At 40.6% G+C, this 24414-nt stretch overlaps 1 protein-coding gene across 1 annotated transcript in view; it reads right to left on the reverse strand.

Annotated features, from left to right (window-relative positions):
• COL4A3 (collagen type IV alpha 3 chain) overlaps positions 1-24414 on the reverse strand; it is a 99792-nt gene that overhangs the window by 31488 nt on the left and 43890 nt on the right. Inside the window, exons 14-28 of the mRNA XM_063132208.1 lie at positions 23180-23242; positions 22161-22217; positions 21740-21784; positions 20547-20600; positions 19828-19869; positions 19365-19452; positions 17392-17427; positions 17009-17173; positions 12778-12870; positions 10041-10136; positions 8418-8488; positions 6553-6741; positions 4222-4390; positions 3182-3274; positions 1514-1618 (exon numbers count right to left, since the gene is read on the reverse strand). Coding sequence (XP_062988278.1) covers positions 1514-1618; positions 3182-3274; positions 4222-4390; positions 6553-6741; positions 8418-8488; positions 10041-10136; positions 12778-12870; positions 17009-17173; positions 17392-17427; positions 19365-19452; positions 19828-19869; positions 20547-20600; positions 21740-21784; positions 22161-22217; positions 23180-23242 — 1366 coding nt within the window. The remainder of the gene's footprint in view (positions 1-1513; positions 1619-3181; positions 3275-4221; positions 4391-6552; positions 6742-8417; positions 8489-10040; positions 10137-12777; positions 12871-17008; positions 17174-17391; positions 17428-19364; positions 19453-19827; positions 19870-20546; positions 20601-21739; positions 21785-22160; positions 22218-23179; positions 23243-24414) is intronic.

The following is a 24414-nucleotide window of genomic DNA, read 5'->3' on the forward strand; positions in this document are numbered from 1 at the left end:
ACACCAATTCGGCATAATAAATTAATAAAGAAAAGGGGAGATGAAGTATTACAGCACAGGCCTGGAGAGTTACGTTGACAGAAGACTGCCCGGGCGAAACAGGGCTGTGCTGTTATCTTCCTCCCTGTTAATTGACCATTGTTCAAATGCTAGACATGTCCTGTTGCCTTCCAGTAACTAACATGGAATCAACAACCAAGGCAGACTAGCTCAGCAAACAGAGGGGATTAAAGATGTGGATTCAGGATACAAGCACGATGATCAAAGGGGTTTCGGCTGAGAGGGAGGGGGGATTTTCCTACTTAAACTCTGTGTATGCTCAATAAACTCACTTGAATGGCCTCGGTCGCTTCAAGTCACTTCAACCCTCAGATGTGTGCGTGAGTATTTACTACAGTGAAAGGAATTTTTGTTGTTGTATCACCATTTTATTAGACATGTGCAATACATAAGATCTGGATGAAAGAAAATATATGATCACTTTAAGGGTAAGCTTATTCTATTGAAGGAGACGATATTGGGGGACTGTTTCCATACTGGGAGGTTCAGGACTATTTAAGTATCTCTATGCAGAGTATTTTAGGGAACAATCCTATTTATGTTTAGACAGAAAAAAGTCTACAATTCCCTGAATTCCCCATCCAGCATAGCTGGGAATGCTGGGAAATGTAAGACTATTTCTGCCTAAACAAGCTTAGGTTTGCACCCTTAATAAATATAGCAGTTGACTGAAATGTGACATTGGGTTGGAGCTGAAGTTTTATCTCCTCCTTCTCCCCACAACTGCTCACTACAGTTCTGAAAAGACATTCTAGAATGATGTGGGATGAGGCACTGAGGGCTCCAGTGGTGGTGGTGGGGTAGGTGGGTAGAGCAATAATTGAAAATAGGGATGCAGCCCCCAACCCACATTCCCCACCATTCCAAAGGGCAGCCCAACCATCATGTGTAGATTTTCACAGGGTGCATGAAGTGGGGAGGAATGAGTGAGAAAGACCCATTGCATAAGCAGACTTCCACTGATGTAACTCCAGATTTAACTCATTGTTTCTTGATATAAATGCAACTATTATAATACATTAAATCTTCAGTGAAAATTAAATAATAAAAATTACCATTTTCAATGTTAGAGGGTAAATAAATCAAGTAACAGTAACAGAAATATATAAGGAACATTGGTGTTCACTTCTACAATAAAGGAGGGAACATACCAACTATGGAGCTTATATGTGTGGCATCACAAGCATGCTGAAATGAATGTATCCTTTTCAAAACTATGGTGTACCTTCACCTTGGATGCATTTTACTTTTAGAGTGAAACTACTAGCAGTCCTTTTTAAAAAAAAATGCTTTCTGTAACTTGAGCCCATTATTCCATGTCCTGTACTCTGTGTTGACCAAGAAGAGATGCTCGCCCTCCTCTGTATGACAACCTTTCAAATACTTTCAAGTACTTGTTTTGTGGTTCTGATTGATTAGTCATTTCCCCCTTCAAATAAAATAAGTGTTTTACCTTTCAGACCAGGATAACCAGGAAATCCAATCTCTTTTAAGCCTGGGTCACCTTTTGGTCCTGGGAGGCCTGGGTCCCCATGCTGCCCTCTGGATCCAACACTACCTATCAAAGAATGCAAAGTAGTTTTGCCAGCTATCAGATAACAGCACTGCCTTCTTCAGAACAAGAACCCAGGAGTGGAAGGGACCTCACCACAGACACAATAACACTTTCCTGATTTTCCATCAGAGATATCTCAGGGTGGGTTATTTATTTGAGGCCTAAGTGGCATATATGATTCTCTTCCTCTTCACTTTATTCTCACAACAACCCTGTGAGGTAGGTTAAGCTCAGCATCAGTGACTGGCCCAATGTCACCAATGTTCATGGCCAAGTGGGGACTAGAACTTGGGTCTCCCCAGTTCTGATCCAATACTCTAACCACACTGGCTCTCAGTATGGGGACCCCTAGTGCAACCAATCAGAATGTACTGTGAAGCGGTTCTATCATTTCTTCCTTAACATATTTTCCATGTTAAAGGAAAAGATGGAAGTGCTGGGAAAACATAGGAGGGTTACAAGTAGAAGATGTCATATGGACTCTCTGTAAACTTCTGTGAATAAGGTAAGGCAATGGCATCATAGAAGTCTCATCTGTAAACACCCTCACTCTCTGAATGGCTCTAGCTGTGAGCTGAGTTACATGTTATACAGGAATGGTGCCTAAAGTGCCCTCCCCTTGGAGGCCCGATTGGCGCCAACATTGATTTCATTTTGACACCAAGTAAAAACATGGCTTTTTAACAAAGCCTTTGATGGTTAAACTCACTGGCACATTGTTTTAACTGCATCTATTGCTTTTAAATTATATATTGTTTTAACTTGGATCATGGTTTAATTTGTTTTTAACTGTGTATATTTATTGTTTTATACTGTATGCTTTTATCTGTACGCCGCCCTGAGATCTTAGTGATATAGGGCGGGATATAAATATTTTAAATAAATAAATAAGTAAATAAAGTGTTCTCTTTCTCTTACTAACTGACCAACTCATCTGTGTAAACTCTATAATTATGGAAACAACTTGGGCAGGGTCTACATTACTGCTTTAAAATGGTTTATAACAGTAGTGACAACTTTTGGGGCCCAGGACACACTCCATATACAGTTTTCAAAATGTCATATCCTGCTTGGTGTAGATCTGGCCTCAGTTTTAAATATTCTGGTGGTGAAATGCTGTTTGCAAATTGGAACTAGCAAATTGCCTGCCTGTAAGTTGCCTGCCTGCCCAGAGGAGAAGTTGTAGCTCAGTGGTTGAGCACATGCATGGTGTGCAGAAAGTCCGAGGTTTAATCCCCATCATCTCCAGTAGAGCTAGGAGGCAATCCTGCTATAAACCTAAGAGAACCACTGCTACTCAGTGTTGACAGTTCTGGAATAGATGGAACAATGGTCTGATTCAGGATAAGGCAACTACCTATGTTCTTAAATTAGAGTACATTTGCTCCTTACTGACAGGACTTTGCTTGACCCCACTTTTGTTTCATATTCTTTCAAATTCTTCTCAGGGGTAGTTCTTTGGACAGTGGCTGCTGCTTGGTTGACTTGACCATGGCAGGTTGCAGACTTTTCTTTTCATGCAGAACTTTAGATACACGTAGTTCAGTTTGAAGAAGTAGCTCTTACCTCTTTCTCCTTGTAGTCCAGTTCTCCCATCTGGCCCTTGAGGTCCAGGTGGGCCAGGAATTGCATTTACTTTACCAGTTTCACCTTTGGGCCCTTTAAAATGTATAACAAATGAAAAATGACTAGAATACGCCAATTCTATTAATTTTGAAAGCACGAACAATGAAGTTCTTCATCACTACACATCTTGAAAGTACCAATGTGATAGCTCCAATACAGGTGAAGTGATCAAGGATTACATGGACACCAGTAGATACCCAATGAATTAAATTCATTCTTGAGGTCATCAATCAGATGACCACTCCAGTTGCATGAATCAGTGAAAAACTAGGCTGATACAAATTGCAGATGTCAAAACCACAGCTGCAGTGCCTTCTGGAAATTTACTAGGAGTTCTAATTCTTGGGCCTTTCTCTTTCAGGCCCTAAAAGAAGCTCCCTAAGATCTACATAACTCATGAGCAGACTTGGATGCCACTGGAAGTCCCAGCAGGATGTAACACCAGCATAATTATTTTACTCTACACTGATCAATGCAGCTGCTCTCCTCCGGCCTGGAGCAAAAATGAATCTTCTTTCATTTTTACTCTAGAGAGGGCCCAGTCTGGATCAGATTCTCTCTCTCGTGTGTGTGTGTGTGTGTGTGTGTGTGTGTGTGTGTGTGTGTGTGTGTATGTATTTTAAGATTCAGATTGGGGTCTCTGTAGCTACCCTACAGTAAAAAATGAAAAAGAAAAGATGTAGCTGCTAGATATAGATTTAAAGAAATGTCTGGTTTGGCCTTCAACTTGGGTTCCATGCTGGAAGAAAGAAGTTATGTTAATGTTATACATAAATAGTATCAAATCAAAATTTCAAAAATAAGAGACAATACCATACTTTTATATTTGTTCTATGGATTTGTATTATGTTATCCAATGTTGTTTTATTATAAGGATATCTGAGTCTACTGCCACCTGCAGCTTTTAAATCTACCACAGACATCACAGTTAAATATTGCTCTCAATAATGATAATGATGATAAAATTACCAGCTGCTTACCAGCTACTCCAAGCAAACCAGGCAAACCAGGATTTCCTTGAGATCCTTTAGAACCTTCTGTTCCTTGTGGCCCATATCCTGGTGGTCCAGATAGCCCTACCTCTCCAGGAAGACCTGGGTTACCAACTGATCCTTGTGCACCTCTATCCCCTTTTGGACCATCAAATCCCTAGGAATAATTTAAAAGACACTGATTAGTAGACACTGATTAGTAAACAATGCTTGAATTCTACAGTAATAGCCCATGTCAGTCTGTTTTAACAGTTAAATCAATAGCTGTACTGCATGCTGCTCAATTGCAGGTGCGTGCTGCTGAATCACTCCTGTCAGTAGGAGCGGCTAAACAAACTGCAAACCTTCTGCCTGTGGTTTATTGATGGTGTGAACCAGGAACTCTGGTTTGTTCTTGATTCATGTCTTTGGCTTGTCTGGGGAGAGAGAAGCTGGAGTTTCCAGTTCACACACTGCATTAAACAAACCATGGATGGAAGGTCTGTGTTTGTTTAACTGCTCCTGTTTGCACCAGAAGCTATTAGCAAGCATACAACAGCATATTGGTTCATTCACAATAAGTGAATAAGTATTGTGTGAATGTGGCCAATGTGTTATATGGAAACATGAAATAACTGAATTGATTGCAGCATAATTTTTTGCAGCATAATTTTTTACATTCTGCTCCTACTAAGCAAGAACAGAAACACGGGATATAAAAAAATACCCATATTATATTCTTGTCTACAAAAATCTGTTCTGCTTGAAGTGCACCCTTTAAATGTGAACCCTTATGAAGTCCTATTGAACTCTGTAGAGCTAATTTCAGAAAAAAAATGTCCTTCAGATCTTGTTGCAGGTATATTTCACTGCCTTTTTGCTTAGGCTTTTAAAAATTGCAATGGAAGCTAATACATTGTTGTATGGAACTACAGGACAGTGATTCTAATTAATGTTGGGGTTCCCAGCTAAGACTGAAAGAAATTGAAGACATTTGTAGGATCCCTGAAACAACAGAACTCTTCTGTATTTGCACTGCTAGCATAAGTAGTTTGACACTTGACACAGGACATGTCTACACCAGACCTTTTCCCTGGGGTTGTTCCTGGATCATCCCTGTGTGTCCAAATGATGCACAGGGGATCCCGGGGACAACCCGGGATGATCAGGGAATTTCCCTGGAATATCTGGGACGGCAGAAAACCTGATTTTTCTGTGGTCCTGGGACCATCCCTAGGAATATAGGCCATGTGGCCACTGCTCGGAGGTCGTCCCTTCCTCCCTGCAAGTAGTGGGGCACGGAGCGCATGGGGGCAGTCCGTGCGCATGGGGGGTGGGGAGCAGGTTCATTTTTTTAAAACTCACTTTTCAGTGGAGCACAATTGTGTCTCCCCTGTAATAAAAAAAAATGGTGGCCGCAATGTCCCTCTTTCCTTCCAGGACGTCACATAGCTGTCAAGATGCTGGGGGAGGATTGCAGAAGCTGGTAAGTCCACAATCCTCCACTCTTAAGGTGTAGACATGCCCACAGTCAACACTTGCCACTTATATCACCCATTACTATTATTCAACAATGGCACTCGATGCAAAAATAAGTAACTTTGACCGCTTTGAATTGCTAGAACAAGATTTAAAATAATTACATCTTCAGTTCTATAACAAAATCTAAATTAAACAGCAAAAGGTATTTCTGATCACATGATATTTGTGCTGCCTCTACGTTGCACATGCACCTTACCACATTTTTCAGATGTCATAATAGGGTTATTATTTATTTATTTATTTATTTATTTATTTATTTATTTATATAGCACCATCAATGTACATGGTGCTGTACAGATTAAAACAGTAAATAGCAAGACCCTGCCGCATAGGCTTACATTCTAATAAAATCATAATAAAACAATAAGGAGGGGAAGAGAATGCACCAAACAGGCACAGGGTAGGGTGAAACTAGCAGTATAAAGTCAGAACAAAATCAAGTTTTAAAAGCTTTAGGAAAAAGAAAAGTTTTTAGCTGAGCTTTAAAAGCTGCGATTGAACTTATAGTTCTCAAATGTTCTGGAAGAGCGTTCCAGGCGTAAGGGGCAGCAGAAGAAAATGGACGAAGCCGAGCAAGGGAAGTAGAGACCCTTGGGCAGGTGAGAAACATGGCATCAGAGGAGCGAAGAGCACGAGCGGGGCAATAGTGTGAGATGAGAGAGGAGAGAACAAATAAATTAATGTATGTACATAGACAAAGTAAATATATCTAGATACATTAATGTATGTTCAATGGGTTCAAAGAAAAAAATACATTTGTGCAAGGTATAACCAAAAATGAAATTGGCATATACAAACCTGTGTTCCTACAGGACCTCTTGAGCCTTCCAATCCAGATTTCCCAGGTGACCCATCCAACCCTTTCCCTCCTGGGCTTCCTCTGAGTCCTGGTTCTCCTCTGTCACCTTTTGGACCTTCTGGCTGCATATATACAGATACACCTTTCGATCCTTTAAGGCCTTGGTTTCCTGGAAGACCTTCAAGTCCCTAAGTCACAGGTTATGAAATAAAGTCTATGTTACATACAGTAAAAACAATACATGTAGAGTGACCATATGAAATGGAGGACAGGGCTCCAGTATCTTTAACAGTAATGTAGAAAAGGGAATTTCAGCAGGTGTCAATTGAAGAGGGTGAAATTCTCTCTTCATCACAACAGTTAAAGCTGCAGAAGCCCTGCCCTCTTTTGTATCTGGCCACTCTACTATAGCTAGTGTAGCTTTAACTGTTGTGATGAAGAAGGAATTTAACCCACTTCAATTGACATCTGCTGAAATTCCCTTTTCTACATTACTGTTAAAGATACAGGAGCCCTGTCCTCCTTTTCATATGGTCACCCTAATACATGAAGGCTGTGTTCTGGCAAAATAATTCCCTCCAGGTGCAAACTGGGTTCTCCCATTGTCAGTGGTAATCCATACTCTGGTGACCTCCAATTTAGACTATTGCGATGGGCTGCATGTGGGGCTGCCTTTAAAAACAATTCTAAAACTGCAGTTGGTCCAGAATAGGGCCACAAAATTATTAACTGGGTTTAAGATTTTTAAACACATTACAGCTGTGCTTTGTCAGCTGCACTGAATCCCAGTCCATTTCTGACCCCAATTTAAAGTGTGGTTTTAACCTTTAAAAATCTAAATGGCTCGGGGGTCGTTTGCCTGAAAAACTGCCTTCTTCCATAGGTATCTACCTGAATCTTAAGATCTTCTTCAGAGACTCTGCTCTGAGTGCTCTTGCCAAATAACATGGTTCAAAATAACCACTCTGGAAAGGGCCTTTTCAGCAGTGGCACCTTTCCAGTGTCACTACTGAAAAGGCCCTCTCCAGAGTGGTTATTTGATTTGCCAGTGTCATCACCTCAGAGACCAGCAGTGACCTGGACAAGAACTTAGTGGCTGAAAAACCAGTGGTGCCTACAGAGGAAGCACTGGGTCTGAGGACTACTGTAGAACCCTAGTCCCCAAACCTGATATGCTGGAGACACTCAAGCCCAAGACTCTCAAGCTTAGACCAACAATGCCAGCCTCCAAGCCAAGCTCCAGTCCTGGGCCAGCACTTCTACCTCCAAAAGCAGCACAATCCATGGAGCTGTTGTGCCAGTGCTGGCAATGTGTCTAACATGGATTCTTGGAGAGACAGAGGAGTGCTAGGCTCCATTCCAGCGGCCTGTCCCTTTAAGGCTTTCCACTTTATAGGAAGGGATGGAGTGTGAGAAGGCTTCAGTTTGATCTCATACAGTATTGGAGCATATTGCTTACTAGGAGCTGTCCTAGGTACTGCAACATCCCACTTGCCTTGCTGCCTTGAACCCTATGACCTCCCCATGGAACATGACAGTCTGGCACCATTTTTATGGTCTTTTGGGCACTAGGTGAAGTCCTTTTTCCTTTCTCAGGCTTTCCAATAACTTATATTTTATAACCAGGGCTACCAGTTTATAATCCACGTTTTATTTGTGTTTTAGTTTCAATAGTTTGTATCTCTTTATTTTTTATTTTAATGCATTTGTAAATCTTTATCATTCATGGAGCTCCATGTGCCAATGGATAGATGACCATCAACCCCAAAGGCCAAGAGAACCAAAGCTCCAACACAGAAAAGCCCATTGTTTAAAAATGCAATTGCAACAAACCACCTGCAAAAGAATTTAACATAAAGCTTACTTGAACTCCAGGAGATCCCTGCTGCCCAGGGGATCCTTGGGATCCTTTAAGGCCAAATATTCCATCCACACCTGTAATGGAAATGATTTAGAAGAAATAAGAGGGAAAACAGGGTAAAATACCTGGGCAAATACTACCACTGATACTACCACTACCAACAGACTGATGTTGAAAGCAACAAAATCAAAGGTTGATCACAAGGATATTAACATAGTCCTTCTTTTCTACCTTCCTAGGAATATAAAGAAGCACACTTTCTTCATTAAAATTTCCTTGGACATTTCATGTATGCTTGGAAAATTCTACATCTGTTTCTTTAATTTATTCTATCTTGGTATCATGAAAATTCTTTATACATGCCAGTACTTCTGTGATTTTCTTCAGGAATATATCTCCCCCCATCCAAATGTAATTTCTTATTTATTTTTCCATGGATAAGGGGTATGGTTGGAACATGCAGAAGAGAAGAAATGGGTGGCGTCATGATCTCAGAGTCTAGCAGTGACCTTGAGAGATAGAGTGTTAGACTTCAGGCCAAAGTCCGCCTCTTTAAGACCTTCCACTTTGCAAGGAAGGGGTGGAGTCTGAGAGGGGGCGTTAGATGTCAAGGCACAAAAGGTTTCAATCTGATTTAGCAAGTTGCTCACTAGGCTGGAACTTTCCTTACTGCCATGTTCCTCCTTGGGACCAGAACATAGTGCTTGAATGGGTGGGTATATTTTCACCTTTGTGTGTGTTAAAAATGAAGGTGGGATTTCATGCTCATGAGCATTGCATTAAAAGTTGTTTATACATTAACCCCTCGGTCCTAAGTGCACATACTTGAAAATAAATCTCTCCAAGTCTAATTAGTCCCATTTAAGACAACAAGTTTGTTGTCTTGGCTGAGAGACAACAAGTTTGATCCTATTAATTTGGGGCAGTTGTAGAGGTGGCACACATGGTTTGTAATGCCCCAAATACTACTAACCTCACTTCCAAAATGGGTTGCACAGAACACTGAACTATGACTGTACATGCTTATGCAAGGGTTACTGATGAGATATTAGACAAGAATAATTGAAGGAAAATAGGATGATGATGATCCTAATTCAGGGTTCCAGCCAGCCATGTACTCCTCCAGGATACTCCATTCCATCACCAGTTTCACACCGAATACTTTGTGCCCATTGAGCATGCTCAATCTCCCTTTGGATTTTTCTTAATTTTTGAAGCATCTTTGTTCCTCCCCACTCCTGGCAATGTCCACAGGTGTTTTTATTGTAAATTATTATTTTGTTATACAGAGCCCAGTATGTAGTTGTGCTGGTGGTGGCTAGGATTTGGGTTTTGCACCATAATATAGACACCTGCCATTGTCTTCACACAACATTTTGGACCTTTAAGCCTAATACAGGGCAGCGGAGCACTAGATTGTAGGTTTGGGTTGCAAGGCACATATTTATTCTGATAATTTTGTCAACCATCCTCTTGATCAAAGAATATAAAGTAGATTATATACTGAATGGCTGTGGGTAAAATATTCTATAAACTGGAATATACCATCAGTTGGAGATTTTTACCTTCTCCCATGCCATCCCCCAAACTATGGAATAATTTAATAATGTTTCTGCTATCTTTTACCTTTAATTCCTTGTTGACCCTCTGCCCCCGGAACACCAGGAATGCCAGGTGCTCCCATAATATAGGTACACTGGTTGCATGGGCCTGCTTCTTCACCTGAAATAGAAGTATGCATTTGTTAAAGGTTACATTGGCAAATTATACCTGTGTCAAAAGCACAAGTGCCCGGGGCAAGCATATGTATTTATTAGGAATGATAATGACATGAAATCATGTGGGTGCATCTAATCCTCTTGTGGCATGAACTTTCTATGTTCAACAACATGGTAACTCCCAGGAACAGAAAGTGAGGTAGTTCCTCCCCCCCCCCCCACTATCTTTCTCAATCAACATGGTAAAGAAAAACATCAGTGTTATCAGGCCAATAGTGAAAAACAGAGAGTCCATGCAGTTTATCTTTCTATCTACCATCCATTAGAGTTTTGTTCTTTTCATTTTCAAGAGTTCATTTTCAACAGTTGGGGCTCTCATTTTATTCTCACAGCAAACACGTGAGATAAGTCATGTTGAGAGACAGTGGCCATGCTCACTTATTTTTAACAAAGCTTTTGATGGTTAAACTCACTGGCACATTGCTTTAACTGTTTTAACTGCTTTTACTGCTTTTAAATTATATATTGTTTTAACTTGGTTCATGGTTTAATTTGTTTTTAACGGTGCATATTTATTGTTTCATACTGTATGCTTTTATCTGTATGCCACTCTGAAATCTTAATGATATAGTTCCAGCTCTATTTCTCCTTTTCATCTTCAGCAGGAGAGGCTGTGGATGTGTTGAACCGGTGCCTGGCTGTGACAATGGACTGGATGAGGGCTAATAAACTGAAACTCAATCCAGACAAGACTGAAATGCTGTTAGTAGGTGATTCCGCTGACAAGATGGGTGTGTGTGTGTTCTACCGGTTCTGGATGGGATTGTACTCACCCTGAAGGAGCAGGTTTGTAGCTTGGGGGTTCTTTTAGATTCATCATTGTCACTTGAGGCTCAGGTGACCTCAGTGGCACAGAGTGCCTTTTACAAACTCCGTTTTGTGGCCCAGCTACGCCCCTATCTGGACAGGGATAACCTGGCTTCAGTTGTCCATGCTCTGGTAACCTCCAAGTTAGATTACTGCAATGCACTCTATGTAGGGCTGCCTTTGAAGACGATTTGGAAGCTGCAGCTCATGCAAAATGCAGGGGCTAGATTGATTTCGGGAACCAGAAGGTTCGACCATATAACACCTGCTCTGGTCCGCTTGCACTGGCTGCCTGTATGTTTCCAAGCCCAATTCAAGGTGCTGGTTTTGACCTATAAAGCCTTACACGGCTTGGGACCACAATACCTGATGGAACACCTCTCCCAACGTGAATATACCCGGTCACTATGTTCAACATCTAAGGTCCTCCTCCGGGTGCCTACTCTGAGAGATGCTCGGAGTGTGGCAACAAGGGACAGGGCCTTTTTGGTGGTGGCCCCCAGACTATGGAACGATCTCCCTGACGAGGCTTGCCTGGCACCAACGCTGCTATCTTTCCGGCATCAGCTTAATACTTTCCTCTTTGCCCAGGCATATGGCAGCACATCTTAATCACCCACATGTTTAGTTTTTTTAACGGTTTTTAATGCTTTATGTGTGTATGTTCTGTGTATTAGAATTTTAAATTTTGTATTCTCGTTTTTATCTTAATTTTAGAATTTCTGTAAACCGCCCAGAGAGCCCTGGCTATGGGGGCGGTATATAAGCATAATAAATAAATAAATAAATAAAGGGTGGGATATAAATGTTCTAAATAAATAAATAAATAAGGTAAACCAAGGTTTAGTGTGAAATGCGCAACCACAAATGATCTGCAATGAGCCTGAGGCTTCCAAGCTCCTCATTCCTTTCTCCTCCTCTCAAGGAATTTGGAGGAATAAGGAAGCTTTTACTTTTACTTTCCCTTAACCGTATCTTGTTGTTTTATCTGGAATGAAACACTGATCCAGTTCACCTTTAACAACAGTTCCTGGGTTGTTCTAAGAGGCAACAAGTAAGTGTGTTGCATGTTCATCACTTCTGCTTTTAATCAACAATCCAAGAGTGACCCATTCCTGGGTTGTAGAAGTTACACCTGAACCTGGAACTCTGGGTTGTTTAGGAGTTAAACTGCCCAGATTTAACCTAACAATCAACCATGGTCTGTTGTTGAATTAACTCTGGATTGTTTTAACCCCTAAACCAGGGGTCCCCAACATTTTTGGACCCATGGGCAGAACTGGGAATTTGAGAAACTGCTATGGATATATACAAATCATATATGTATATTAAAAAGTTGGGAAAAATTGAAATGTTTTCTGGGTGGAGATTCCTTCATGGGTGCCATTAGAGGTGCCTGTGGGTAGAATGGCACCAGCAGGTTCCACACAGGGGACAGTTGCCTTAACTACTACACCACACTGACTACCATACATGCTACTTCACACATCTGCTTGCACTTGGTGTCGATAAAATGCTCATTATTACTTGGAAGGATGATACACACAACCAAGCTACAATTGTGCAGTTTAGCTATTGGTATGGACTCAGAATGAATGCAGAATAATATCCAATTGTGTTTAGTCTGATAAAAAGGAACTGAGTACGTCCCATGCTTCAGTAATCTTGATGGAATCTAATTTTTAGCAGCTTGATTTAGAGTTAACATTTTTGCTCACTGCCTTGCTGTACTTGATTTATAAAAGGTTAGAAATATATTTGTAAGCAGAATGACTGACCTTTTGCTCCACTAGGTCCTAAAAGGCCTGGAGGTCCCATGCATCCTGGAGTTCCAGGGGTTCCTAGTGGGCCTCTTTCAAAAGTTATTGGACCTGTTCAGGGGCGAGATGGACAAAAATACAGTTTGTATCTTGTTTACAAATGAAGTAATAGCCATTTTGGTTTTTTTAGGATCTGTGGTTGAACCTGGATTCATATAACAACATCAACAATATGGAAGAAACACAGAAACCAATTCTAAGCTATAGGTATGTTATGGCAAATATATATAAAAAACTTACATTCTAAACATTTTGGGAAATTAGTGGGGAATGTCAGATAACTGTAGCATTTATTGTTCAACCTACAAACTATTGTTGGGAAACTAATTACCATATTTTATTAGTTATTTATTCATCAGTGCAGAACATGTTTTTCAGTGAGTAAAACCAAGCAAGTGGCTGGTCATTACCATTACCGTTATATTTCTCAGGCCACTATTGGAACACAGAGCTGTTTGTTTTCAATCATACATTCTATTTCTAATCTGCAGGGCAGATTGTCAGTGCTTATATAGCACAATTGGCTTATCTAGCACTTCCCATCCACAAGGAGGAGTCTTTGCATGCTTGGGGGTTAAAAAAAACCCAATCAGTAAAAGGAACACTGTGCATGGGTGTCAGGAACAGGCCTATTCTCCCTAGTGTGGGGAAAAGGGTTTTAGGAGAGAAGGCCAACAACTCAGAGCTTATCCTCCCCTGGTCCCTGGGAACTCAGCTTCTGTCCGAGGCTGAGGGAACTTCGGAGTTGACAGATCAGAGAGTATGTTGCAGGGTCAAGCGAGCAGAGTTGTGAGCAGGTGAGAGGTGGTCTACCAGGCTAGCCACACAGCAAAGATAGGGTGACCATATGACCGGATTTGCCCGGATTTGTCTGGGTTTTTGATGACAAATCCGGGAGGGGGAGGGGAAATCCGGATTCTTCCAAAGAGCAGCTCTAATGGGAATTAACAAAATTGCTTATAACTCCGTCATTTTTAAAGATAAAGACATGAAACTTGGCACAATGGTAGCTCTTAGGATGGGCTTTAGTCATACCAAATTTGAAACAAATCTGTTCATCCATTGATTTTTTAGGATTTTTTTTAAAATTGAGGTTTTAAAATTATTATTTTTAAACCATCATTTTTAAAGATAAAGAGCTGAAAGTTGGCACCATGATAGCTTTTAGGTAGAGCTTTAGCCATACCAAATTTGAAACAGATCTGTTCATCCATTGATTTTTAGGAATTTTTTAAAATTTGAGTATTTAATTTTTTTAAAAAAATGTTATTTTTAAAGAGAAAGAGATGAAACTTGGCACCATGATTGCTCTTAACAAGGACTTTAGCTATGCCAAGTTTGAATCACATCTGTTCATCCATTGTTTTTTTTTTTAGGATTTTTTTTTTAAAGTTCAAAGTTTTAAAATTATTGTGTTTTAAAACTGCTGGAGCCATATCCTTCAAACTCAGGTTGTTAAACCTCCCCTTTGGGGTGTTGCATATTGAGCAGTTTCAGCCCTTGGCATTAAGGGGATCTCCAGTCTTTAGGTAAGAAGTCCTGGATAAGCAGTGCACCTTTCCTGTTGCAGATTTGGTGTGCAGTCGGGTACTTGGAGCTCAGCAGAGGCAAGGCATCCACAAATCAAAATGTGGGAAAGGAGAGGTCAGTCAAAGCCACCCACAGGGCAAAACAGAATGGGCCAGAGGCCTTTTTCTCACATCATGGGCGATGAAGGGTCATCTTTAGAGAAAAACTCTTATGACCAACAGTAGGGTGCCAGTCGAGAGAGAAGCTCTCTTCTTTGTGGATGTCCTGTTGCTGCAAATGTTGGAACCTGGCATATCATTGCTTTGCTTCGCTACCACTTCCCTTCCACTTCATTTTGTACACTTGTGAACTAGGCACTGACTGCACTGCTGGGATGCAATGCAGAACATTTGAAATGCATACCAGAGAAAAATAGATAGATTTGTTGCTTTGCCTGGCTAGCATATCTCTTAAGGACCGAGTTAGACTGAAGACACAACTCAGAGATGGATGTAGCTGAGCTCTGAGAGGCTGCTGTACCACACAGAGCCTTTTTAAGAGGGTTTCAGAGTCTAGTTTTGGTCCAGGCAGAGGCGGCTGGCGGTGTAGTTTTTTTAAAAAAACAAGAGTCACTGGATGCAAACAAGCTATAAGCTGTTGCCCTACCCCCAGCCACAGGGTACAAGTGCACAGCCTGGCTGGACCGTTGGGAGACTTTGGCAGAGACAGAGGGGGGGTGGGAGATTATTTGAGGCTGGAAATGTTGGCAGGCTGGCATAAGGCAGAGAGAGGCTGAAGGCAACCCAGATGCACCTGTAGCTTGGCCCTGAGGCTGGCTTGCCACACAGTGTTTTACGAGTGCATCAAAGTTGGGCAAAAGGAAAGGAGGTGGAGGTGGCTGGTGGCAGAAGTTTTTAAAGTATTGGGCAAAAGGCAGGATGTAATAATAATAATAATTAATGTAAGAGTCACCAGACATGACCAAGCAATAACCTGCAATAAACACTTTGGGAGGGAGAGAGAGGGAGAGGGAGAGGGAGAGGGAGAGGGAGAGAGAGAGAGAGAGAGAGAGAGAGAGAGAGAGAGAGAGAGAGAGAGAGAGATTGTTTGAGGCTGGAGGCTTTGGTTTGTCTGTAATGACTTAGAGTGAGAGACAACAGAGGCTGCACAGACAACCCAGAGACGTCTATTGTAACTTAGCCCCATGGTGCTGGCATGAAACGCAGGGCATTAGGAAGAGGGTCTCAGAGTTGCATGTTTATGCAGGAAGTAAACAGGAGTTCAAAGTCTGGATGTGCGAAGTGGTGCCAACACACAAGCCTTGAGAAGCTAATGTATATAAGTGAGGAGTGTGAATGGGCAAAGTAGTGCTCACTGCCACAATACCCACCCTAATGTTAGAGTAGAGGAACTTGTGACAATTATACACATGCTTTTTTTTAAAAAAAATGAAATTAAAAAAAGCCAGCCATCTGGCCGGCCAGTAGCAAACCCTGTTACCAACAACAGCAGCTTGCAATGAGTGAAGATACAGTCAGAAAAGATATTTGAGGGAAGGGGAGAATGTAACACACAGAGTATAGCAAAAGCTTCAAAGTACAGTAAAACCTACAAAAGTAGGAGTGAGTGAAGTTAATTTCAGATACATTGAATCTCTCACTTGTTCTTTATTTCTGTGATTTTAACATTAAGATGTTATGTAGAACAGATTTGTCTTAAATGTGTGCTGTAAAATCAGACATGTGACCAAGGCTATGTTTGGATGGGCACTCCCCCTTGGTGCTGGACACGCCCCCTTGGGGGGCAACCATGTTGTCCTCCTTTTTGGTTTCCAAAATATGGTCACCCTACCAAAGACTTCTCAAGAAAGACCCTCCCTGAACTAAAGTGGCTCTTGGACTGTGTGGGAAACTCTCCCTTTTCATTGAAAGGGCAACTCTCTAGCTTAGTTAGCCTAATTAAGCTTAAAGGAAAGCTCCTAGCATTCTGACTTCCTTCAGGTGTGAAGAGATGTTTATAAAGCTTTGTGGATTACACGTCAGACCTCTTTATTATCTTGCATCACAGTGGGAGGGTTTGGAATCACGACAATGGGTTTGCTTGGACAGAGGAGAGAGGAGGTGGGGAAGGAAAAGTCTGTTGGAACAGACTTCAATGAATATGGGATGGGGGCCTAGTAACTGGACTTAAACTAATTGTTTGCAAAATGTAGTGTGACTATATGAAAAGGAGGACAGGGCTCCTGTATCTTTAACAGTTGCATAGAAAAGGGAATTTCAGCAGGTGTCATTTGTATATAGGGAGAACCTGGTGAAATTCCCTTTTCATCACAACAGTTAAAGCTGCAGGAGCTATACTAGAGTGACCAGATTTAAAAGAGGGCAGGATACCTGCAGCTTTAACTGTTGTGATGAAGAGGAAATTTCACCAGGTGCGACATGCATACAAATGCCACCTGCTGAAATTTCCTTTTCAATACAACTGTTAAAGATACAGGAGCCCTGTCCTCCTTTTCAGATGGTCACCCTACAAAATGCCATCATACTTCCTTTCCTTCAGTACTCCTGTTTTCTTTCATAAGGATGTATTGCTTCTCTAAGTGTTTGTTTGGGGATTCCAAGGTTGCACTGATAGTGTTCTGGTTACATATAAACACAATGACATAACCATGTTGCTCTACCTGGTTGTCCTGAAAGACCTGGTGATCCTGCTGGGCCAGGTCGTCCTGGAGGTCCAGGAAGTCCTGGTGGTCCAATAGCATTTATGCCAGGTTGTCCTCTATCTCCTTTCCTTCCGTTGAGGCCTGAAGAGCCTGGAGGACCTCTGGGACCAGGTCTTGAAACACCTAATGCAATGTTTTATAACACAAATTATTGCAATGTTTATATGTTTTAGTTATCAATGCTTTTAGATATTTAGAAGGATTTAATTCCAATTTAAGAAAAAAATCACCGAATTTCTTACGGTATGTATGTTTGTATGTATGATTATTATTAATACATATGCAACAAAACAAACAAGATTAGTAGTCTCATTGGGGTATTTTCCCATAACAATACATACCTGGCCTACCAATGGCACCAGAGGGACCTTGCGATCCTAAAACAGAAATGTATCATTTGCTCAACTGTCACAGATTAGCAGCACAATCCTCTATATATATATACACATGTTCCAGTTGAAGAACATCAATCCCACTGAATTAATAAGGATTTCTCTACTGAAAACATGCTGAATTGTTATGAATCACATCTCCGTATTTGAAACCAAGAAGATCCTCATGTTCCGTTCCAGATATTCTAATCTCAATTTTGGAATTATTATTATTATTATTATTATTATTATTATTATTATTATTATTAATAATAATAATAGTAATAATTATAAAAAGATTTATATCCTACTCTTAAATATAGATACTTTTAGGGTGACAATAAAAACAGGTAGAACAATTCACATTATAACAATATCAAACAGCAGTCCTGCAAACAAAGCAAGAGATAAACTAATTTCAGCATTTTTTTAAAAAAAATTCATATTGAGAACTCCTCTGAAATCCAAGCCTGACACACATGTCTGCTTGACTAACTTTATATAAGCAAGAAGCCCCAGGAATCAAAATAAGAGCAAAAATGTGTGTATACAAAAGCAGAGAACAAGCACATACAATTTGTTACCCACCAAACTGAACGTCAATCAGCAGCTATATATAGCTGCTCACATGGGCAGCAGCTTGATAATTCACATGTTCTTGCTGTTTAGCCAGCATTGTAAATCTCTCTCTCTCTCTCTCTGTGTGTGTGTGTGTGTGTGTGTTTGTGTGTGTGTTTCAAGAAACCAGCAGGTGGGCAGTACGAGCCATAATTTTTGTATATTGTGCTAGTGCATGTGCATGTTAACATACTACTGTGAATCACTGTGCAGCAATAAACAACGGAAAACATTTATTCAAAATCCACCTGATGTCTTTTACCACTAGCCTTTCATACACATAGCAGAATTGGTCATGATTCAGATGATCAGAATGCTCAGAAGCTAGACTGGACTACCAGTGACCATATTTTTCAGTGCTTTCCTATGTAAAGAACCCCTTGCAAGTAAAAACCATCATAGCAGGATATGTGCTGGGCTAAAATCGTTCTTCCTCATGTGCTAGTTTTCTTTTTACTTTTTTACTTGCAGGAAGTTTCAATGATTCCCCCATGGTAGAAACCACCACCACCACCACCACCACCAAAAACCTCTCTGCAAATAAAAAGATCGCATAAGGGAACATTCAGATGGTTGCATCCAACCCTGACATTCTGCAAGTGCAACAGGAATTGCTGATGAAACCATTTTCCTCTACTGTATGCAGTCCCACCCCACAATCTACACTGGAGGGTTGGGGAACCATCTGGAGAAGATTTGGAAAGCACAAGAGAGCTGCAGGAAGGAAGAGAGCAAGTGAAAATCTTCTTGCATGAGCAGAAATCCACCTGTGCAATGTTGGATTCGTGGAAAAAAATGGCACCTTCCAGCTCTAGTGTGAAGTAGTACAGTCTCAGGACCTGACAAGGCCTTACTATAAAGTACCATTGGCACCAAAGTCAGGCACATTCTGGTACACATCCTTCTTTTGCATTCCCACTTGCTCTCCAGAACCATATGGTGTGACAGCATTTTCCCATGTAGTTTAGGGTGACCATCTGAAAAGGAGGACAGGGCTCCTGTATCTTTAACAGTTGCATAGAAAAGGGAATTTCAGAAGGGGTCATTTGTATATATGGAGAACCTGGTGAAATTCCTTCTTCATCACAACAGTGCAGGAGCTATACTAGAGCGACCAGATTAAAAGAGGGCAGGGCACCTGCAGCTTTAAATGTTGTGATGAAGAGGAAATTTCACCAGGTTCCCCATATATACAAATGACACCTGCTGAAATTCCCTTTTCAATACAACTGTTAAAGATACAGGAGCCCTGTCCTCTTTTTCAGATGGTCACCCTAATGTAGTTGCTTCTTCTGTTTTACTTAAATCTGTTGATGGTCTCTCACCAGGTGCTCCACGTTGGCCTTTAAGTCCTGGGGGTCCTGAGTAGCCCTTATTTCCTTTTTCACCAGGTATTTCATCATAATACTCTGTCTTAAATAAAAAGAGTGGTAGACAGAAGAACAAAAAAGGGTGGGGGGAGATGAAAAGAATAACAGTGACGAGAAAGGCTTGGCAGCCAGTAGCAAAAGAATGAACCACATATAATGTTTTTGAGCAATAACTTGATTTTGTCAATTAATATTCTTAAAATGGATTTCAACTAATTTTGGAACTGGTTTTCCTTTGTGGATTGCTTTCCAGATGAAGTATCAAGCCAGAAACAGGTCATCATTAAATATAATTAATCTTATACCTGCCTAGACATGGCTGTTGGCCATTGATGAGCACTCTATTACTAGCCACAGTGGCTCTATAAATTTTAAGACAGTAACATGAAAAATTAAGGCATAAGTAATATGCACTTACTGGACCCTGAATTCCTTGTCGGCCAACTTCACCTTTCCTCCCCTGCATTAGAAAATGGAAACTGGTCATGTTGAAATAAACATAAAAAACATTGTAAATTCTCAAATCAATGAAATTACGAAAGATACGAACAGTGTTGGATATAAATATAGTGGCTGCTTGGGATACATGTTAAAAGGAATTGGAGAGAAAGTTAATTAAAAATATTTTTAATTTTAAAATTTCTAAGCACTTCTGTATTGATCATTCTCTTGTCTCAGGAATTGGCTCCAATTTCCATGGGTTCTTCTACCTTTTGGGTTTCCTTTTGCATCCCTGTCTCCCCCTGGGGTCTAAACCCTGCAAAGACTTACACTGTATTAAATCAAACCCTGCAAGGATATTCATGTGACTCTCTATCCCATCACAGTTCTTGCTAGTTATCAACTTTATAAACACTAGAATGATGAATGCTTTTGTTAGCCAAATACAGATTTGTACCGATAAAGTCAAGTGATTTGCTTGTATCTGAATGCCCTATGTAATTTTTCATTCTTGTTGTAACCCACCTTCAGCTTTGGAGAAGTGGAATAAGAATGTTTTAAAATTAAAATTAAATACAAAATAGCAATATTTCAAAAATGTACTTATTGTTAAAAACTGTATTTCCTCGTTGTTGACCTGGTAGTGGAAGATTGTCTGATTGGGTGACTAAGTACTTTAAATTACAGAGGTTTTACCTGAGAGCCAACTTTTCCAGTCAATCCTGGGATACCCTGTTCTCCTTTTTCTCCCTGCAGAAACATAATTGATATTAGAATGAAATGAACCTTCCCATATTGCAAAGATGCAACATGTTTTTGCTTATTTGTAATGTTCATTTGAAACAAAATCCAATGGGCACACAGATCTGTGCCCATTTCCCACCCCCTCCTATGAGCCCAATATCTCACCATGCATATTAGGTTTCTGTTTTGATTTCTCTTCTGTTTCCTCTTTTTGGGCTTCCTAACAACCCCATGGGGATTGTCTAACAGAGGAATTGTACCTTTCCCCAATGAACCCCCAATAGTGTTTTTCTTAAAACAAACAAATAAATAAATAAATAAATAAATATTCTGGGGTCTACCTTACCCAAATCATTTTTGTGTTCATTGTGTGTTAGATTACAGTTTTGGAATGTGATACAAATAAAATCTATTTTTAAGTTAAACTGCAGTCACTTTGAAATCATATCTTTATTTCCAAGTTGGACTTCAGCAAGGTCTATTAGAATCCAAGAGCAGATTAATAGGAGCGATTGCCTGGCCAGCACCCCTCCTCCATGAATTGAGCCACAGAATCTATTACATCATTACAGGAGGTTACCAGGAACATCCTCATAACTTGTGCTCTTTAGCCTTGTCTTGCCCCTTTCTGTCCCTTCTCCTGCCCTTCTCCCTATGTTATTCCATCCCTGTTCTGATATACCCCTTAATGACACTGAGCAGTAAAATACAGATTACCATTTCTTTTGCCAATAGCTCCAACCTTCCCAACCTTGAACTGCCATGACTAAGAGTTCCACCAGACAAGCGTTTTATTGCACGCTTGTTACTGGGCACTCATGGATTTTCCAGATTCTCATGATGTCATCTGGCTCCCATGTGCCACAGAAAAGCATCCTAGTAAGTCCAACTTATTTTTAAAGATGGAAGTTGCCGTTATCTCCTGTGTGTGAAGGAGAAGCAACGGGATCAAAACGGCCCACTGAATGGGCCACGTGTATGTTGTTTACTTCCTCTTTCAAAAGAGGAAGTAATGAGGGACAAATGCAAGGGCGGAGAAGCGATGGTAAGCAAACATGATTTCCCCCTGTGTGATGATGCTCTAACACTACATTTCTACTTTTTATAATGCATGGCACAAAAACAGATTAAAGATTTTTTCTTACCGGCAAGCCAGGTGGACCAGTGGTACCATCCTTCCCAAGCCTACCCTAATAATAATAATAATAATAATAATAATAATAATAATAATAATAGCGACAACAACTACTACTTTAATACTAAGTGTATCATCATTACTATTGAACAAAACAGGTGAATAAGGTTTATACAGCTCTCCCAACATATAATGTATAATTCTAATAAAATATGTTTTTAGAATGCTGAATATATAGAACTAAAGATCCAGCATTCTCAGTCTAGATTCATATAAATAAATATGAACAGCTGACTGCAGTATGGGTATGATAATCATAAAATGTATTTTCCGGTTATACAAGTAACTTTAACTTAATTTTTCTGGAACCCAAATACATTTCCATAGCTTTAAGAATTCACCTGTCAGGCAATGAAAATAATATTACACACCTGAGCTCCTGGCTCTCCAGGTTCTCCTTTTGCACTTTGAAAATCACCAGGGAAACCCTAAAATAGAAACCCACATGTTTTCTAGGTTCCCGTTGCTACACTGAAGATAAAACTCATATCATTTTCTAACATTTTTATATCTATACCAATATAAAATTAAAGTTGATGTTAATAAATCTTAACCAAAGTCACTATTATATAGTGTAAGGCTCAAAATGTTTAAGGTGATATCTTCATTTCATGGCATTCCTGTATCCAGGTTCAAGATTATTATTTTCTTTAACTAGACTATTGTATAGCAGATGGTGTATAACATTAAAATATATTCAAAAAGCATATACAAAAATATCATCAGAGCATCTCTCTCAGCTCTTCATTTTAAATTCTGTCATATGTTGTCATCTGGTGCATTGCAATCGACCATACAGTTGCCTGGTTCTCACCACAGGATCTTTACAACTAAGTAAGTGCAAGGTTGAATATGGGATCAGTCCTAACCATTGCTGAAGGCCAGCTGAGGAGGTTAGGCTTAGGGTGACCATATGGAAAGGAGGACAGGGCTCCTGTATTTTTACCAGTTGTAGAGAAAACGGAGTTAAAAGAGAATTAAAACTGCAGGAGCTATACTAGAGTGACCAGATCCAAAAGAGGGTAGGGCGCCTGCAGTTTTAACTGTTGTGATGAAGAGGAAATTTCACCAGGTGCTGCATACATGCAAATGACACCTGCTGAAATTCCCTTTTCTCTACAACCGGTAAAGATACAGGAGCTCTGTCCTTCTTTCCATATTGTCACCCTAAGCTTAGGAGGGGAGAGAGTTCCACTCCCACTGGTGGGGTAGCACATCCCCTTGAGAGGCCCTTTGAAAGATCCACAAGTGTAGATCTACTGCTGGTGGTTTTTCTAACACAGGTAGCCCTGAAACCAAACTCTCTGGGGTGGCTGTGGATCCACTTGAATCACAGCCACCCTCAATCCCACAGCATGCCATAGATTTCAGTTGGTTTAGGGTCACTTACCGGTTCTCCTCGGGGTCCAGCGGGTCCTGGAAAACCCATATCACCTTTATCTCCTTTTAATTCCTGTCACCAAAATATGAAAAGTTAAATCAGTATTTATTGAGTGGAGCCAAGAACTTTTATAAAAGCATAATGAATAAAAACAAATAAACCTGAACCAAAATAAGTAAAAACACAAACTGTATGTTGCTAAAATAGACTCTGCTGGTATGGTAGAGAAGTACATGTTGGCACACAGAGGGTCAAACTACACATTATATTAATTGCCTAATGTGTAGCTGTCTGAGCCTATTTTTTTTACTCAAGGGTAAGTCCACAGCCCTGATTTGGATCAGGGCCAGCATACACCAGGAAGGAAGGATTACCCCCCCCCCCGAACATTTCCTTTCCAAAATTACACACGCACACACAGGAAATTTAAAGATGAAAAAAAGCCTCCAATGACTCCAATGGAGAGTTTCCTGCTTTTTCCAATGGCAGAATTTCAGGAAGCAAATTGTGGGGGAACGCATCATTTAATTCACCCCTCCTGGGGTGCACTGGTCCTGATCCAAATTCAGACTGTGTGCACTTACTCTTCAGTTTTAAAAAAAAGTAAAAAGGCTCAGTTGCATGCTACAAAATTCATGCAATGTGTAGTTTGACCCTGAGGAGACAATTCTCTGCATACTTACAAATAAACTGCATATTTCCAGCCCCTTTTTTTTTAGCAACTGCCCATTTCTCATCAGGAAAAACACACCCAAGGAGGGGGAAATGCAAGTGAGTAGTTTTTGTAAATGATTGTAGTTTTCCAATTGGCTGCTCTCCTATCAAACTGCTGTTTAAATTCAAAGGAATTAAACACCGAGGTGGGTGGTGTTGGTTCCTAGGGGCAATTGCTGCTAATATTTCCGATGGTCAGAAGTGAGAGCTGTTGCTTATGTAGCCAAAACAGCACCATCCATTCAAAAGCGTGAGGTATCAGCAGGCTTGGAGAACCTTAAGGTTTGCAGAGGTACAAAAACAGCTTGAGGTCGGGGGGGGGGGGGGGAGACACACACACATCGATTTGGTGAGCTCAGTGGTCACAGGATACAGACTCATTGTTAGATTGAGGCAGGAAATGTAAAATCCAATGGAGTATCGTGGAGGAGGGCATATCTGACTGACTGGAACAGGGAACAGGATCACTCCATGCTGCAACATTTTGTTGCAGGTATCACTTGCTTCTGTTCATCCCAGAGTCTGCATGA

This window comes from Elgaria multicarinata, chromosome 8 (assembly GCF_023053635.1).
Source record: "Elgaria multicarinata webbii isolate HBS135686 ecotype San Diego chromosome 8, rElgMul1.1.pri, whole genome shotgun sequence".
Classification (NCBI taxonomy): Eukaryota; Metazoa; Chordata; class Lepidosauria; order Squamata; family Anguidae; genus Elgaria; species Elgaria multicarinata.